Source organism: Stigmatopora argus, chromosome 19, assembly GCF_051989625.1.
Source record: "Stigmatopora argus isolate UIUO_Sarg chromosome 19, RoL_Sarg_1.0, whole genome shotgun sequence".
In the NCBI taxonomy this organism is placed as follows: Eukaryota; Metazoa; Chordata; class Actinopteri; order Syngnathiformes; family Syngnathidae; genus Stigmatopora; species Stigmatopora argus.
The window spans coordinates 5,126,460-5,143,778 of NC_135405.1; the positions used below are offsets into that span (position 1 = coordinate 5,126,460).

The following is a 17,319-nucleotide window of genomic DNA, read 5'->3' on the forward strand; positions in this document are numbered from 1 at the left end:
TCTGCTTCGTGTCCTCGCTAACTTGACAGAACCGCGTCTCTTTCTTCCCGGCAGGTTTTCTGTCCTTCTTGCGCGTGATTGCCTATCCGGACACGAGCACGCGCTCAGCTTTTGAGTGAGGATTCCATTTAAACATTTATTTGTTTGTTTCTAAACTAAAACTCCAATAAATACAATTCATTAGCATTGCCTAATATTATTAATTGATGAGCCCATTACAATTAATGACGAACAAGAACAAAAGAATTATTCATTCATTCATTTTCAGAACCGCTTATCCTCACAATGTTCGTGGGGGGTGCTGGAGCCTATCCCAGCTGACTTAGGGCACGATGCAGGGGACACCCTGAATTCAATTCAGGGTGTCCCCTGCACAGTGGCGGGCCGTCAGGGCCTTCAAGGCCTGCTCTGCTGGCCTAAGAAATATCTGAATCATGTATTATATTTAGGCCATCAATACTTATTAAATAATTCCAAATTGTCTGTTAGCTTCCTTTCATTGCTTTCCCCCCTGGTTGCACTGCTTCCAGATGTGTTTAACCAATCACATTTCAGCCATTATTTGTTGCCAGGGTCAGAAATCTGCCTCATGGCCTTCACAATCAGTTCTGCGGGCTCTGCTGCATTAAACAAGCATCAATTAGACTGTTGCTTTAACCAATCAGATTTCGAGTTGGCAACACCACAATGCATTGTCGCAGGCGTAGGGATACGTCATCGCTTTCACCAACTATGATTGGCTAGTGATTAGCCATAGCTACCAAACTGTATTTGGAGCGAACTGCACACGCAAATATATTGTTGTGTTGATTTAAAGCCATTTTCAAGACGGACTATGCCAGAAATACGACAGGACAGGCTCGACTTTCAGCATTAGCTTCGATGGCGATGTAACAGAAGGAAGAAAGAAAGGATGATGGATATTGTGTACAGTTAAAAATGATTTTTGGTGAGTAAAATATGGCTATATTCCTAAATAATATTTCAATTGTGGGCCAAGTTCTGATATCTGAAAAGCTCCAGTATTTGTATTTAATCATTAAATGCTGCTAGGAAGTGGATTTTACACGATGAAGGTGCTACGAGAAAATGCACGGACCGCCACTGCTGAATTGGTGGCCAGCCAATTGCAGGGCACGAGAAGACAGGCATCGATTTACACTCATACTTAGGGGCAATTTAGAGTGTTCAACCAGCCTACCCCTGCATGTTTTTTGGGATCTAGGAGGAAACCGGAGTACCCGGAGAAAATCCATGCAAGCCCTTGGAGAACATGCCATGGAAACTCCACACAGTGAGGACTGACCTGGGTTCAAACCCTTGACCCTAGAACTGTGAGGTAGACGCAATAACCACTTTTTCCACCGGGCCACCCCAAATGAAATAAATATTCTTTATAGGTGCCATTTTTACTAGTAAATTATGTGTGAAATTAATGCATTTTTGCCATTTCCTGATAACATGTAAGTTAATTGTATACAAAAGCTTTGACACATGTTTGGCACTGTCAGTGTTTACTGTAGTGCCTTTGCGCCAGGCCTTCTGCACAACATTTGTCATCATTAGAGTAAAGGACGCCTGCACCGTGCACAGTGCACGTACCCCACTGTGATTTGCTTTGTAGCACCCCCTCGGTGTGTGACAAGGTCTGGCAGCATGTCTGTGTACAGAAACCACTGTCACTGTTACTATAGGAACATGTAAACTACGCACAGGAGGAAAGGAGAGATGGACATTCAAGCCGTCAAAAGAAGTGGAACCAAATAAAAGTGGGTTTGGATGTGGATTTCTTCCCCCGTTTGCTTCAAGTGTAGGTGAGTTAAATCACTAAGTGACGTGTATGTGGTCACGTGTATGCGAGAGCAAGAAAATACTCTTAACACATTGGTGTGCATGAGAGCAGAATGTTTACATACAAGATCTAGCAGGGGTTGGAATGTTCCGTTTAAAAACAATGGGAATGTGTGCAGCAGGTGACAATGACTGAAAACAAGATACGGGCTTAACAGGAAGCATGTTTTGACACTGCTAGGACAGCGGTGTTTGTCTCTGATTCACAGATATCTCACGATGGGAAACATAGGGCTGCGTCACATGTGGGAATGAGGATAAAACAAATGCATGTGTTTCTTTGAACATGTTATTATTTGGTCTTCAGATGAACAATAAGATGCCACAAGCGCCAAGGTCTCCTGCAAGTCCTGCCAAATTGCAGACTAGGATGAGTGCCTGGACGCCTCTCAACCACTCCCTTTCCAACAGCAAGGTCAGAACAGGTACCGTATTTTCACAACTATAAGGCGCACCCTCAATGAATGACACATTTTATTTTTTTTCCCATATCTAAAGCACACTGGATTATAAGGCGCCCTGTCTATTTTGGAGAAAATTTAAGACTTTTAATTGCGCCTTATAGTTGTGAAAATACGGTACATATAAGTTGTGGCAATGACATCTTTGACCTTGTAAAGATGCGCTTTATTGACCCCAAATTATATTTGAGACGGCTTCCATTTTAATTCTTCATTCACACAAAAACTAATTATAATTTATACCAAAAACAGTCCATCACAGGAGTAAACATCTGAAAAGATGGTTTTCAAAGGTTCAAGCATAAGATGATGCGTGGAGATCTAATATAGTGTTAAAACATTTTCCCAAAAGCGTAGGTTTCATACATATGAATTGGTCGGATCGGTATAGTCAATTAACTTTATTTTTCAGCGGAATAAAAAAAAAAGTGTGAAAGCTGTTGAGCCAAGTAAATACTAACGGTCAATTTCACTTCATCTAAAATACATTTTCACCATTCTGGTGTCTTAAAAGTGTAATCTATTGATTGCCATCAGGAGCTGTTGGTTTCAGAACAAACCCCATTGGTTAAACTGTCTGTGCACCCACTGCAGACCTTTGTGGAATAGTTTGGACACCCATGAGCAAGTATGACAACTAACCTTTGTTACAACCAGCCCGGTTCTCCCCAATTTTAGCTGCAGATTTGAATCAAGACAATCGATAACCTCGATTTAATATCTCACAATATGAAATTTGAACGTGGACTATCAATAGAGATTAATACTAATCATCCATTCAATTCCTTACATTTCTACATGATTATCAGTCTCATACCTGACACACTTGCAAGTACAACTAACAAATATCAGTTCAAACAAAACAAAAAAACCCTTTGTTTTCACCATTGTCTTCATTTTTCTTTCAGGTTTTTGAAGAGAGACGCAGTCTTCTGACAAAATGGGTACATTTCAAAGCGTCAAGTGTCTGCATTGTGCTCATACTCCGCCGGGGTCTTTTCATTTGCTGGCTTTTCATGTGCTCGTCAGTTTGACAGGTGGTCTGACAGGCAGAGGAAGATGGTGTTGCACGATTTCGTCAAGAGATGCTCCAAGGAACAGCTCCGCCATGTCGACGTCTGTGTGAGTAGACAGCTCCCCTTGCAGGCTGCCGACTTCACGTGCCAGCTACCGAGAGCCATCTGCCTCTATATTTTCTCCTTCCTGGACCCGCGGAGCCTCTGCCGTTGTGCCCGGGTAAGAAGGAACCAGCACACCAGTCACGACAGAAGGCTTGATGTGATGAATTGACTTAATCGTGTGAGGTTAGGTGAGCTGGCACTGGAAAAGCATGGTGGAACTGGACCAGTTGTGGATGGCAAAGTGTCTCCGTCTTGGCTGGTTCATGAGCTTCTCCCCTTCAGTTTTTGAACAAGGAGTGTGGAAGAGACACTATGTCATCACCGTACAGGAGATGCTGCTCACTGCATCAAGTGTCAAGGTCTGGAAGGGGAAAAAAGCTATTTAAAATGATATATTTAGCATTTTTGTCTCATCTGTTACAGCAGCAGATAACTCTTCCAGATGTAGCAAGAGTCAGCAATGGACAAGAAGACGTGTCACTTGGGGTCTCCCTCAGTGAGGGTCTTGGAGGGGTGTCCAGGAGCAAACTGAAAAGGGACAAGCATCCACCTGCCCACCCACCTTGGAGAGACTCTGATAAACATCCCAAGGACATCATCCGCTTCAATTACCTGGACAATTCAGATCCAGTGTAAGGCAGTTTGCAGAAAAAAGAGCAGTATTTTAAGTCATTTATCAATCAATTTCCCTCACCCAAAAGATATAATAATCAATTTTTACAAGTGTATTTCATTCAAAAACTAGTATTGTTTCTCCAGGCACATGAAGAGCCAATCAACTACCCTCAATAAAAAGGAGAAGCCAGACGAAATGGGACAGAAAACGTTGTCCGAGACCAGCTACAAACTGCGTAAAGTTAAATCACTGGTAAACCGTGCTTTATTCTCACCACAACAATGATCCCACTGTGACCCCCAAATCTTATAGATCCTCCACCAGCAGACTTCATGCATTATGGAGCAGCTTTTTACACAGGGGTACATGTTAATGAGGGGCTCACACAGGGAGGTGACAGGTGGTGATGCAATTTATGCTTATGTTTTGGGAGAAGGTGAAAGGACACTGCAGGTTGAACATTTTAGGTTGGGGTGAAATATCCTTGAAAGGCAATTGACATGCAATAACGGTACTCGGACGTTTCGTCGAAAGACGTTTGGTCCCCCGACGTTTGGTCCCCAGACGTTTGGTCGACCGGACGTTTGGTAGAACGGACGTTTGGTCGCCGGGTTGTTACTGTTGAAACCAGCTCTCAAAATTATAATCATGAGAGAGAGCGTTTAATATATCATATCAAAATATCAACAGTAAACTCTGTCATAATTTGACAGCGAGCGAACCCAGCGACCAAACGTCCGTTCGACCAAACGTCCGTTCGACCAAACGTCCGGTCGACCAAACGTCCGGGGACCAAACGTCTTTCGACGAAACGTCCGGTCACGAAAATAACTATTTTAAAAAAGGTAACAGATTAGATTTTTTACTTCATTTTTCTATAGATGTTCCTGACTTCAAACAGTAGCCACCAGCATTCGCTTCCTCCTACTCTTCATGAATCCCCCCAGCTTCGGCCTCGCTGGGCATCTCAAATTCGCAGCTACCCTGCCACCAAAGAGGAAGGTGGGATTGTACTGCGGCAGGCCCAGTGGAATGCTGGCAAGCGTCCGGGTCCAGTGAGGACAGCGGTACCCAGGCTGAGCATGGAGGCACTGAGGGCATCCCAGCGATCAAATAGGAGCATTCCCAGTAAGTTATCCTGAAGAGTCTCTCTCCTTTAAGCTAGATATGATGCAAACACATGGTAAGAAATCAATGGCGATCCATGAATTGTGATCCTAGGGCCTCAGTAATAAACATTTTTTTTTCCCAGGATATGGGCGTTAGTAATAACTACAGTCAGGTTTATTAAATTTAGGACATGATGTTCTAAGCCAGGGGTGTCAGACTCGGGTTGGTTCGCGGGCCGCTTTAACGTCAACTTGATTTCACGTTCACCATTTTAGATATATTTAGATTTTTTTTTAATAAATGGATTAAAAGCCCTGAATATTCAGTTTTTTATAGATCTAAACAATGTTTATTTTAGCTTTTTTTAAATATATTTTTAGATTTTACAAAACAATTTTTAAACTAAAAACACAGAAAAAAAATGATTAAAAAATTACAATTATTGATTTAATAGGGGGAAAATCAGGAACCTTAATATACATCTATACTCTTCATTTTAATTTGATCCTAAAACAGAAAGTCGGCACTCATGATTTACTTTCCCGGGCCACACAAAATGATGCAGCGGGCCAGATTTGACCCCCGGGCCGCCACTTTGACACGTGTTCTAAGCAATGCATATAGAATGTATTTGAAACGGAGTAAAATGGGCTTTTGTTGAAGACGTTCAGATCTTAAGTGGTGGAGTTTACATTATTGATGATGTAAGTCATGTGACTGCTGACAAAGGCAGCAGGATTGAATATCAATCCCAACAAATATACCTCAGTCAGTCAGGAATTGGAGGACATTTTACATCCAACACTTCAATGTTTAGATCAGCTAATATCTTCATTCTTTGCATCCAAACATTAATTTCTGAGTAAATTTACCTCTTGAGATAAATGCTTGAAAATAATGTTTAAAAAGTACTTACTCTGGAGTATACCCTAAAACTTATTTAAAATACCGAAAAAAATACATTAAAATGAAAGTTGTTTTTTTACTCTTCACTATATTATTCCTGCACTTAATAAACATTAATTTTCCATACCGCTTATCCTCACAAGGGTCGCACGGGTGCTGGAGCCTATCCCGGAGGACAACAAGCAGGTTGCCAGTCAATCACAGGGCACACGAAAACTAACAACCACCCACACGCTCATACATATGGGTGATTTTGAGTTTTCAATCAACCTACTATGCATGTTTCGGGGATGTGGGAGGAAACCGGAGTACCTGGAAAAAAAACCATGCAGGCAGGGGGAGAATTGGAGGAGCAAATTTCACACAGAAAGGAATTCTAAGTAGTCTCAGAGCTGTGAGGCCTATCATTGCTTAACAAAAATAAAATCTGGGACTTGAAGGCTTGTTTTCAAGATTTTTGAAACCAGTGTCCTCCACTTTTACTCGAGATCCATGCGGAAATAATTCATTAAAAGATGCCTGGTGTCCCCATGTTTTTTTTTGCCCATAGGTTGTATGACAATGATTAACAGTAGCAACAGGGTGGTGTCACCCAGCTAAATGAAAAGACAAGAACGTGCTTAAAAAAGAAAGAATTCTTTTGTACCCCTTAGAAATTCACTCCCTACCAATGTGACTCTCTTTTAGGTGTTCCTCTGTTTGAGTTTCAGCCTTGGACTCTTCCTTTGTCACTGACACAATACAAGGACTGAACCAAAACGCCACCTGGAGGGAAACTAAGGAAGCCACAGTTAAATTTGTAGACGTATTTAATTTATTTAGACAATTGTGATAAAACTGAAAATGCAAATTACACTATTCCTTAAAATAAAAGAATGTTCCATGTCTCTTTTGCAGTGCAGTCAATCATGAGAAATTATGCCGAATAAGAAATGTACCACCTTTATTATCCAATTCACACAACCCACGCAGCAATGCAATAAAAAAATGTAGCAATTTATATAAAAGCAAGTTCACAAATGATTTTACAACAAAAACAAAAAAATGTTCTGACCAAGCCCTGCATTTAAATACAGTAGCACGACTAGGGCTTGCTAGAATGTCTTGTGTCACATGATCAAGGCAGCAAATGTCCATCTTGTTCTTACATAGATGAACACGCTACTTCAAATCCCAAGTTTGGTTCATGTGCACATACGCATAAAATAAAATGGTGACCAAAATAATAATGAGATTGTATAATGGCTTCTCAATTAATTTAACCAGATCAGAAACCTGAGTCAAAAGTAATAGGGTTGTTTTACAATACTTACTCTTTAAAAGCCATTGTTTGAAGCTTCATGATGGTAATCAAGTTATATCAAACACTAGGTAATTACAGGAACTAGTGTGCGGAAATTAAATGGGAAGTAATTCAAAGTCATGTAATTTAACAATAGGTCCAACGGTCTTCAATTATGCGATTGTCCAATCTGTTTTGAGGAGTTTCTGGGTGCAATGTTAGCAGAATAAGAAGGCTGAGCAATAATTGTTATTGATAAGGCAAAGTCACAACATCAGCAAAATATGCAGCTATGCATGATCAATGAGTTTGCCATTAACCTGACATTTAACACAGCAGATCCATTTTAAGATGATTAGAACAGGTACAGTAGCTCAAAATACTTTTAAGGCAATAAAATGATGATGGGAGCAGATTTAAAATTCATATATAAAAAAAAAATCTAGTTAATAATTTACATTTTGCCTCACTCCCTCACACAAAAACTAGGCAAAGATAGAATTCATTAAAAACTGTCAGCAAGATTGAAATAAGACAAAAATGAATTATCAAAATAGATATTTTGAAGGATTTAGTTAAATATTTTTAACAAAGATTTTGGGGATTTTGGGCCTCGCTGTTGAACCAAACTAAATAAACCAGATTACATCAAAGGGATGACAGAAAGCAGAAATGCATACATAATTGATTGATTGTGTGATTTATGTCCAATCTCTCAAGCACATGCCATGTGCAGTTTTATATTCACAGTAGATTCACATCCACATGTAGACAGGATGGGGTGGGGGTTGAATTACCTGGGATGATATACTTAAGCAGTCTGTCCTTCACTTGCTTCATCTTTTAGCCCTAAACGAGTCATTGATTGAGCTCATCCTGTGCATGTAAGAATTGTCAATATTGTATTTTTTTTGTGTGCATACAAGGAAGCATGAAAGAACATTTGGAGTCTCGATTATATAAGGCTGACAAGAATGAGAAATGCTATCCCAGCTGTTAATAGTAGAAGTCTGAAATCTTGTTTTCGTAGAGTAGCGTGTGCACTCAGCTTTGAGAACGACTATGCAAAGTATTAACAGGTCTGTTAAATAATGTAAACATATACATCTTATTTGAGGTCAGACCATTGATCCTCAACCAATTTTTAATTAAAGAAAAAGAAAAACTTTACTGGAGCATCGTCCTGATATTTTTGGGAGTGGACTCATCGTTCAGGTGTTTAGTTGTGAATCTGAAGAAGAAGAAAAAATACAAAGTTGTAAATTTGTAGTGTGTGAAAAAAATATTTCTAAAACATAGAGTAGTCTGTAAATATATGTGGAAACAGTATCAAAATTACTGTGTACAAAACGCAGGGAGGACGTACTTGAGGGCATTTAGCAGGCCTTCTACGTTGTCAGCAGGTTGATCCCTGAGAACTTTAATGCAGCCCTTCATCTAGCAAGACGATAGTCATGTGAGAGCAGCATTACATAATGTGTGCAGGCGTTCCACGTGCGGGACTTACATCGATCTTGGAGGACTTGTTAAAGGCACCATTCGGGTGAACATGGTCATAGAGAATGATGACGCCGACCATAACCCTCATGCAAAATAGGAGCGTGTCCTCGCTGCTGAAACGACTTGTATATTCCCTGAAAACAAAGATTACTTCTTAAGGTTTTAGTCTAAAAATTCTCCACACTCGGACAATTTTAATCACAACATTAAAAGGAGTGTAATGTAATATTTGCACTTCAATTATTCATTACGTCTTTTGGAAATACTTTTAACACTGTTAGCCGAATTGTTGCCATTTTAAAAGACGAAATGATTTATGTTGTTGTGGTTTCGATTCTGTGACCTGCCCTCACCAATAGCAATATTACAAGCAAGGGATCCGACAGCCGTTTCTGGCCACCATAAAAAAATTCAACTCTCTACGTTGCACGGTTTGGACAAATGTAGCGAGAGAATCTTAACATACACATACACACACACACACACACACACACACACACACACACACTCACACACCCATAAATTACGCTTTATAAGGATTATAGATGAGATCAGTTCTTTGTCTTAGCCACCTAATGGTGTAGACTGTAGAGGTTCACTCGCCTGATTTTGGTGTGGGCAACCACGGCCCTAATTCCCGCTGGTGGCGGTATGATTGTGAGTGCGTATGGTCATTTGTCTCTCTGTGTGCCCTACGATTAACTGGCGACCAGTCTAGGGTGTAGTCTGCCTTTCGCCCGAAGTCAGCGGAGTTAGGCTCCAGCAACCCTTTTGAGGATGCACGGTATTAAAAGGTGAATGAATGAGTTATTTGTCTTAGACCAAGGGTGTCAGACTCGGGTTGGTTCGCGGGTCGCATTAACGTCAACTGGATTTCATGTGGCCCGGACCATTTTAGATATAATATTTAGATTTTTTTTTTAAATAAATGGATTAAAAGACCTGGATTAAAAGCTCTGAATATTCCGTTTTTTATAAATCTAGAAACAATGTTTATTCTAGCTTTTTAAATTTATTTTTAGATTTTACAAAATGATTTTTGAACTAAAAAAACAGAAAAAAATGATTAAAAAATACAATTATTGATTTAAAAGGGGGAAAATCAGGAAACTTAATATACATCTATACTCTTCATTTGCTAGATGGTACAATTACACTAAACTATCGGTACACATCAACTGTGGGAAATATAATATAAAAAAAGAATCACGCATACAGTACAGAATCTTTAGTAGTCTGAACTCACGGTGTCTCCAACATTACTTTACAGACACTGGCCATGGTGCTCAGACAGTCTGTTGTGTTTTCCAGTGGAAGAGTATTGTTCTACAAAGATACAATCAAAATAGAAATTGGAAATATCAACATTGACATATAGCATTTTGCAAGGAAGGCTATCTTACCTCAGTCACAAAGTTTGTTGTTGCATTGCTGAGTGTTTTTAGCATTGGGGTGGCTTCAGCATAAAACAGAGACATCCTATTTGCCATCTCGTTATTTACTTCACTTTCAATATCCAACTGTGAAATCACAAAATCAAAATCAGTCATAAATAAATATTCATGAATTGATCTGTAGTTAAAAAAAGGACTTAATCTTTTCTTCATTGGTTTGAAGACAAAACAGAGGAGGAACTGCTGTGCTCAATTATGGTGTAACAATGACAACACATAGAATTTGCTACAAGTTTTATGCAGTTTGTTGGTTAAGAGACCCAATTTTTGAATGATATAATGTTATTCTTAGGTAAGGTGTGCTACGTTGATCACTGAGTGCACAATTAGAGCAGCACAGTAATCATGCCAATTAACATTTTAAGAATTCTTATGCATCCATCAGGCTGTGAATGGACCTAAATTCATAAAACAATTATTATTTATGTTTAGAACACCTTACATTCATGTTGTTTATCCGGTTTCGACTAATAGTTCTTCTGTAGTAGCTGAAGTCGTTCTGGATGGCGGGAATCCTCATCTGAGGTCAGCAATAAGTGAAAATGTTAAAGATAAAATCATACATTAAGATGTGAGGATGAAGCATTGTCACCTTGAGCTCATCGAAACGTAGAGTGAAGTGCAGGATTTCTGCAAACTGTTTGGCTAGCGCCTGCTCCTTTTCCAGATGCTGGGTGGGTGTATAAGGTGGACAGGTCAGAGACTCCAACAAACTCTGTAGTGCTTCCTCTGCATACAAATACACAAAGTCAAAAGTTGGTTATTGCACACACACACACAAAATATTGTGACATTTCCACACACCAAGTCTTAGAGAGAAACTGTAAAACTTTTTGAGTTTGATGACCAGAGGGCACACAGAGTTCCAGGCTCGCTCCTGAAGCATGAAATCGCTTGGATTTTGAATTGCCTAAAGAGAACACACCATAGAATCAATTATTCAATCAATCAATGAATTAATAAAACGTAAGACCAAGAATTGGAGTCATAGGTGTTCTTAATTATTATGTACTGTTAACCAAATCTATATTCCACTAACAATGCTGTTATCATGTGTCTACTGGACACTTAATTTTCTTAAATGAATTTCACTATAATATACAAAATGTGGTAGACATGTCTATCATGAGCGGACCCACAAAAGTGTACTTCAGGAGTGAACATTAAGGGTCAGTTCGGGTTCAAGAATAAAAATGTAAATCATGCTACATGAAACTAGAGTTTTTACCAGTGCACTATTAAATCTCGTGATAAAACTCTCACCCATAACGTTATTGAGGCTTACAGTTTCATACCTGTCAACCTCTGCCGATAACTGCCCTTATAAATGATTATGATTCCCCTTACAAACCCCAAAAAAACCTTACAAACACCGTACGACTCGTACGGCAGTTATCGGCAGAGGTTAACAGGTATGCAGTTTCAATATATATTGTCCTATCAAAATTAATGGACTTCTAAGGGTAGAAAAAGAAATTTGATGGTGAACCCATTTGGGATTCGTGTTAACAGTTCTCCTCACATCTCTGATCTCCTGACCAGCTCCCTTGTATGCCTGTAGACCCAACAAGATGCTTTCAGAATCTTGTAGGACGGCATTCACCTGGTTCCACACTTCACACTCTCCATCTGTGGGCTGTGCATCTACATAGAAATATTCACAAAGCAAACATGTAAATCTGGGCAATATGTACCAACACTGACTTCTTATTACAATTTCTTTTGTTTGCATTAAAAGTTATATTCATACTTGACTCCATAAAAGACAAACATAAAAAGAGAGAGTTTGAGACTGAATTTTCAGCATTTCTAAAAGCGACTTTAAATATAAATAGAACCTCTGTCTTTTAGCCCGACTAGACGGCTGTATTTGTAAGAGCCAGTACCTCTTGATTTCATTTCATTTAATATTAACTATACTAGACCCTTGTAACTAAAAGTCACTCATATCGAAATACATTCCTTATTGAGCATATTTTTAAATACAAAGCGTTAACCAATGTTGTGGCTGGTGAGTTTACAGTACATCCTATAAACATGATTTGCCTAAGACTTTAGGGAATATTGTGAGCAAGAATGATGTAATTTATAGCAGTAATCGTTTATGTCATTTTAAATCTTGGACTGTCATAACCACAGACATCCAAACTAGCTGCTGTAAATAGAGTACATCATTGACATTTAAACTATGTCTGGCGTCTTGTTTTAGGTTTCACAACCCTTCCCTTTATACCGTCATTTTCTCTTGAATGGGTAGACACAGACTCTTTGGACCTAAATAATACAAAGTTTGTCCTAACATTTATAATGGAAATATTATTGGCAAACTATTTATTTGTCTTTGAAACGAGATGATTGTGCACCTTCTAGTTTCCAGAGCTATGGTATTCAAAAAGTAAGTTGATTGCTCAATGCAAACAAGTCGGTACAAGTTGAGAGATTGGAGTGAACATTTCACAGTTCTGTACATGTCATACATGTGGTTTATTTGTTTTTATACAAAGATCTAAATCTTGTGGACATGGTGACATTACAGACAACATTGTTTAGATTATACTGCTACATTTTGGAAGTGATTATTGAATGTTTATAAAAACAAACTTAAGTGAGCAATTTATGACTAGGAATTAAGAGTTTTGTTCTTTCAAATGGCATTCATGTGGACTTAAAAAAAAATATATATATATATTTTTAAGGCAACTTTAGAGGGAGTCAAAAGCACAGTTGTCAACTTGTATTGTTTCATACTTGTCTTTAATTTAGAAAGAAATTTAATTTTTGCTAAAAATAGCTATTGGACAAATGTGTATGGGCATTAAGATACATTTATCTAATAAGTGTCTTTCAGTTATGTCATAGTTTGTTCATGGCAACAACCAACGCAAAATCCTATTCAATAAACAATTGGCATATCGGCAATAATAGTATCCTATATACTGTAAAGATTACACACACATTTTGCTTGCTAAAGCAACAAAGCAGGCATGCACAAAAGAGTTAAAGTCACTACTACTTAGGTCAAGGGTCAACTCCATTCTTAGTCAATTTGGCATACCTAAATGTATTTTGGCAAGTATACTGAAATCTATCATGGCAACAAAGGCAAAAAGATAAAAAGGACAATGGTCGCTCAATCTGAAGTACAATATGCTGACCCTTGATCTCTCAATAGTTAAAAAGAAAGTTGGGGGGAAAAAAGAATAAGGCCCAGTAGAAAGACAAGCAATTCTCACTTTCAAAGTCAAGGAAAAAGTTTGGTCCCTGTTCAAGCTCAGTACAAGTGAGTACTTTTAACAGATTCCCCATTTGGATTCTGCAAGAGAGGGAAAACAGACAAGGAGAGGAAGCAAAAGGAAGTACAAGGGATGTTAAAAAGTTTCTTGAGTAGCGAGACACAAAGGATTGGAGTTGAGAGAGCAGTTTCACATTGATGCGAAAGAAAGTACAAAGAAAACCTGCAAACAGAAAGGAAATATCTCCTCTTTGCAACTTATGGCAGTTTTTTTCCCATTCCTCTGCCAGACTTACTTTCAAAGTCCAGGAAAAAGTGTGGATAGTTCTCTATTTCCCTTGTAAGGACTTTTAGCAGGTTACCCATTCCAGCAAACCTAATGAGCAAAATAGTGGTAAAACACATAAAACAAATGAATGCAGGCTGTACCTATGAAAATGGTTCATGGGGCTGGCGGTATAATCCACCAATACATTTAATAACTTAAAATAGACCATGTTGATGTAAGAGAGCAACTTCATCCACCACAACAGGTAGATTAGGTAACAAATATACATCAAATGCAAGTGATTTATTGCAAAGAGAATATCTTGGGTTAGGTTAGGTTAGAACTTTATTTCATCCCGTATTCAGCAAATTTCTTCAGTCCCCTCCCCAAAATAATTTTAAAAATTCTAAATAAATAAACACAAAAATTAAATTAAGAGAATTTTTGCTATTAAAAAGCTCTGAAAAAAGGGAAAAAAGAATTTTGGACGAACAATGTCACCAATCCATTCATGAACTATCAAAACAGTGGTCAGTGAATCAGTTAGATTTTCCATTACCGTATTTTCACGACTATAAGGCGCACCGCATTACAAGGCGCACCCTCAATGAATGACATTTTTCCCCATATATAAAACACACTGGATTATAAGGTGCCCTGTCTATTTTGGAGAAAATTTAAGACTTAAGTGCACCTTATAGTCGTGAAAATATGGTAGTTGATTCATCAGGGCAGCTTTAGTAAGCTTAATAGCTCTCCAAAGAAAACCATAACGACACTGCGACCCGCCAGCGATGTTTTAGATCCCTTGTCTAGATTAAATTACCTTGATCATGAATCCGTCTCTCCCCATTAGTGCATTCATAAACAAAGCCAAGCAAATGGGAAACCGACGTCATTGGAAATTTCTCTATAAATATTTTATTGCAACCAAAAGTTCAGTAAATAGGCAGCAATTTCATGGGACTATCCCCAGCATTACATGAGGCCACATTTACAGGAAAAGAGGGCATGTCATATAAACAGTAAAGCGTCACATGGATAAAAGTAGGAACCACGTCAGAATTTGAAATGCATTCCACACCGGACATTCATGAGTGGGTTGAGTCATAATCAAAATGTCAATCGAGTAACTGTCAATTGAGTAACTAGAATAGAGGAAAATGGACATACAGTCTATCAAACTGAGATGAAACTGCACATTTAGCAGCTTCTATAGAGAGTGAGTCTTTCTTCACGACCACAAAGATGCAACTCGCCAGAATCAAATGATAGTGTGAAGTAACAACAAAAGACACAGTGTGCTTACAGTGTGCACATGATGATCACACTACATATCTCTGTGAAGCCTCCAGCAAGCCACAGCTATAGTCAATTATGCTATTCATTCATCAAGATGCACATTTCATACATCCACACATAAGACACATTAAAAAAAGAGAAACTTGATTCTGCGGACTCTTTCTACATTATTGCTTTTTAATTTGAGCCTTAGATTACTACAGATAAATCAACTAATTTAACGCCAGAAGGGGGCAGAGAAGATTCAATTTTCAGTTTCAGTAAAAGAGGGACGAAATGGCGTCAAAGTGGAAGTCTTCCAACTAATCTCTACAGCCTGAAGCTACAACATGCTTCACTTCCCTTCATTATGGGTCAGACACTATTTTAACTCCCCTCAGGTACAACTTGGTCTTTTCCCACTACGAATTTAGCTGGCTGCCAAACAGGTCACACTGACAATTTTTTAAATTGTACCTATGATCCAAAAAGAAACTTTTTTTACCCTGTTGGAATGTGATTATGTCGCTTCCTAAACATTATAATTAAACATAACAACCCCCAGGAGGTAGAAGACACTTATACTTCAAAAGTATGTTTGTGCATTAACTTAGGGATTTCAATGTTTGATGTGAAAATAGTTTTACTATTTCACAAAAAAGCAGTGTCAATAGTATTGGAGAAATCAAAGGTTCCTGAACCACGAAATCAATCTGAAGAAATTGTGCTGTATTTGTGCTGTGTTGAAGCAATTTGACAGAGCTCGACAGTAGCGGTTCGCACTTGGGGACATTTCAGACAAAAATTATTTGCTTAAAAGGCCCAAAATAGTAAAAACTAAAATAAAGACATTATTATTTGGTCGCCAAAACATGCTGTCATTTTAAATGGTGAGTGACTTTGGGTTTTTAGTTATGACAAGCACTAAATAGGTCTTAGAGCGTTTAACAACCAAACCCATTCGGAACAGTGGATTCACTTAGTTGCATCAGCCGACTGAGGCGTAAATGATGGTGAAAGAGGAGGTAGAAGCATAGCTGTCTAGGTGAATGAGAGCTTATTGATTGTCTTTTCAGGATACTAAGGATTGTTCAGCAAAAGTTAAGAGAAAAATATTATTCATTTATATATTGTCCACCCTAGTCTGCTGCGGTCAGCTGTATGACACATACAGAGAGACAACCATTCGCATTCAATGTCACACTGCCACCGAGTGGGAATCGACCCAAAACAAGTCAGGCGAAACAACCACTGCACCATCGGGTGGCTTGTTTACCTTTACCCTTATCAAATTGCATGAAAATGATCAATATACCGTAATTGTGTGTGTAACTGCATCATAGTTACTTGAAAGATGCACTCGAACATCAAAAACAGACATTTCAATCTACACACAAGTTCTGCCACCACAACTGAAGTTCATCATCCAACTAGCAATAGAACAAGGGTGTCAGACTCGGGTTGGTTCGCGGGCCGCTTTGACGTCAACTTGATTTCACGTGGGCCGGACCATTTTAGATATAATATTTAGATTTTTTATATATAAATGGATTAAAAGAACTGGATCAAAAGCCCTGAATATTCGTTTTTTTTATAGATCTAAAACAATGTTTATTTGAGCTTTTTTTCTTAGTAAGGGAAAATCTCTTTTAATCATTATGTTCCATATTAAAGTGGAAAAAAGAAAATATTTTTTACATGTTTTTAGATTTTACAAAATGATTTTTGAACTAAAAACAGAAAAAAATGATTAAAAAATTAGAGTTATTGATTTAAAAGGGGGAAAATCAGGAAATTTAATATACATCTATACTCTTCATTTTAATTTGATCGTAAAACAGAAAGTCGGCACTCATGATTTACTTTCCCAGGCCACACAAAATGATGCGGCGTGCCAGATTTGGCCCCCAGGCCGCCACTTTGACACCTGTGCAATAGAACATGACAGTTAAGTGACAGGTTAACGTGGGGGTTGTTTACAATGAGGAATTCACAAATGGGCACGAAAAACGTTTTGCATTTAAATGGGTAAACTAATAGCCGTTCAAAGTAAACAGGAAAAAGGTATACCTGTAATCCTCTACCTTATTAACCCTTAACATCCAAATAGGGACCAAGTCTTTAGTTGTTACTAGATCTAGAACTCCAGAACAGATGACAGAGGAAGTTGCAGAATTCTGCTGACCTGTTTGCTGAATCTTAAAGTAGCTGTACAGTGTTTGATCTATATTGCTTGT

At 38.4% G+C, this 17,319-nt stretch overlaps 2 protein-coding genes across 13 annotated transcripts in view; one reads left to right on the forward strand and one right to left on the reverse strand.

The window, feature by feature from the left end:
• Positions 1 to 7,129, forward strand: fbxo16 (F-box protein 16). 8 transcript variants are annotated; one of them, XM_077586955.1, is made up of 11 exons: positions 1 to 949; positions 1,054 to 1,339; positions 1,695 to 1,814; positions 2,159 to 2,266; positions 3,221 to 3,256; positions 3,342 to 3,548; positions 3,622 to 3,792; positions 3,857 to 4,065; positions 4,193 to 4,301; positions 4,931 to 5,177; positions 6,753 to 7,129. In XM_077586955.1, the coding sequence occupies exons 4-11, from the start codon at positions 2,159 to 2,161 to the stop codon at positions 6,815 to 6,817; spliced, it is 1,152 nt and encodes a 383-aa protein (XP_077443081.1). In that variant the 5' UTR covers positions 1 to 949; positions 1,054 to 1,339; positions 1,695 to 1,814; the 3' UTR covers positions 6,818 to 7,129. The 8 variants fall into 8 exon arrangements, with proteins under 8 accessions (XP_077443081.1, XP_077443083.1, XP_077443086.1 ...); XM_077586957.1 differs by having other exon boundaries at positions 1,226 to 1,339; XM_077586953.1 differs by having other exon boundaries at positions 36 to 115; positions 818 to 1,339.
• The window catches only part of fam49a (family with sequence similarity 49 member A), a 26,392-nt gene continuing 16,064 nt past the window's right edge, over positions 6,992 to 17,319 (reverse strand). For 2 of the 5 annotated variants that reach the window (XM_077586965.1, XM_077586966.1), the window contains exons 3-12: positions 13,830 to 13,909; positions 11,824 to 11,945; positions 11,106 to 11,211; positions 10,894 to 11,030; positions 10,744 to 10,821; positions 10,251 to 10,367; positions 10,094 to 10,173; positions 8,855 to 8,981; positions 8,714 to 8,784; positions 6,992 to 8,578 (exon numbers count right to left, since the gene is read on the reverse strand). In XM_077586965.1, coding sequence (XP_077443091.1) covers positions 8,515 to 8,578; positions 8,714 to 8,784; positions 8,855 to 8,981; positions 10,094 to 10,173; positions 10,251 to 10,367; positions 10,744 to 10,821; positions 10,894 to 11,030; positions 11,106 to 11,211; positions 11,824 to 11,945; positions 13,830 to 13,899 — 972 coding nt within the window. In that variant the 5' untranslated portion in view covers positions 13,900 to 13,909 and the 3' untranslated portion in view covers positions 6,992 to 8,514. Of the gene's footprint in view, positions 8,579 to 8,713; positions 8,785 to 8,854; positions 8,982 to 10,093; positions 10,174 to 10,250; positions 10,368 to 10,743; positions 10,822 to 10,893; positions 11,031 to 11,105; positions 11,212 to 11,823; positions 11,946 to 13,534; positions 13,615 to 13,829; positions 13,910 to 17,152; positions 17,305 to 17,319 lie in introns of those variants that run through there. The other 3 variants (XM_077586964.1, XM_077586962.1, XM_077586963.1) reach the window with 3 other exon arrangements.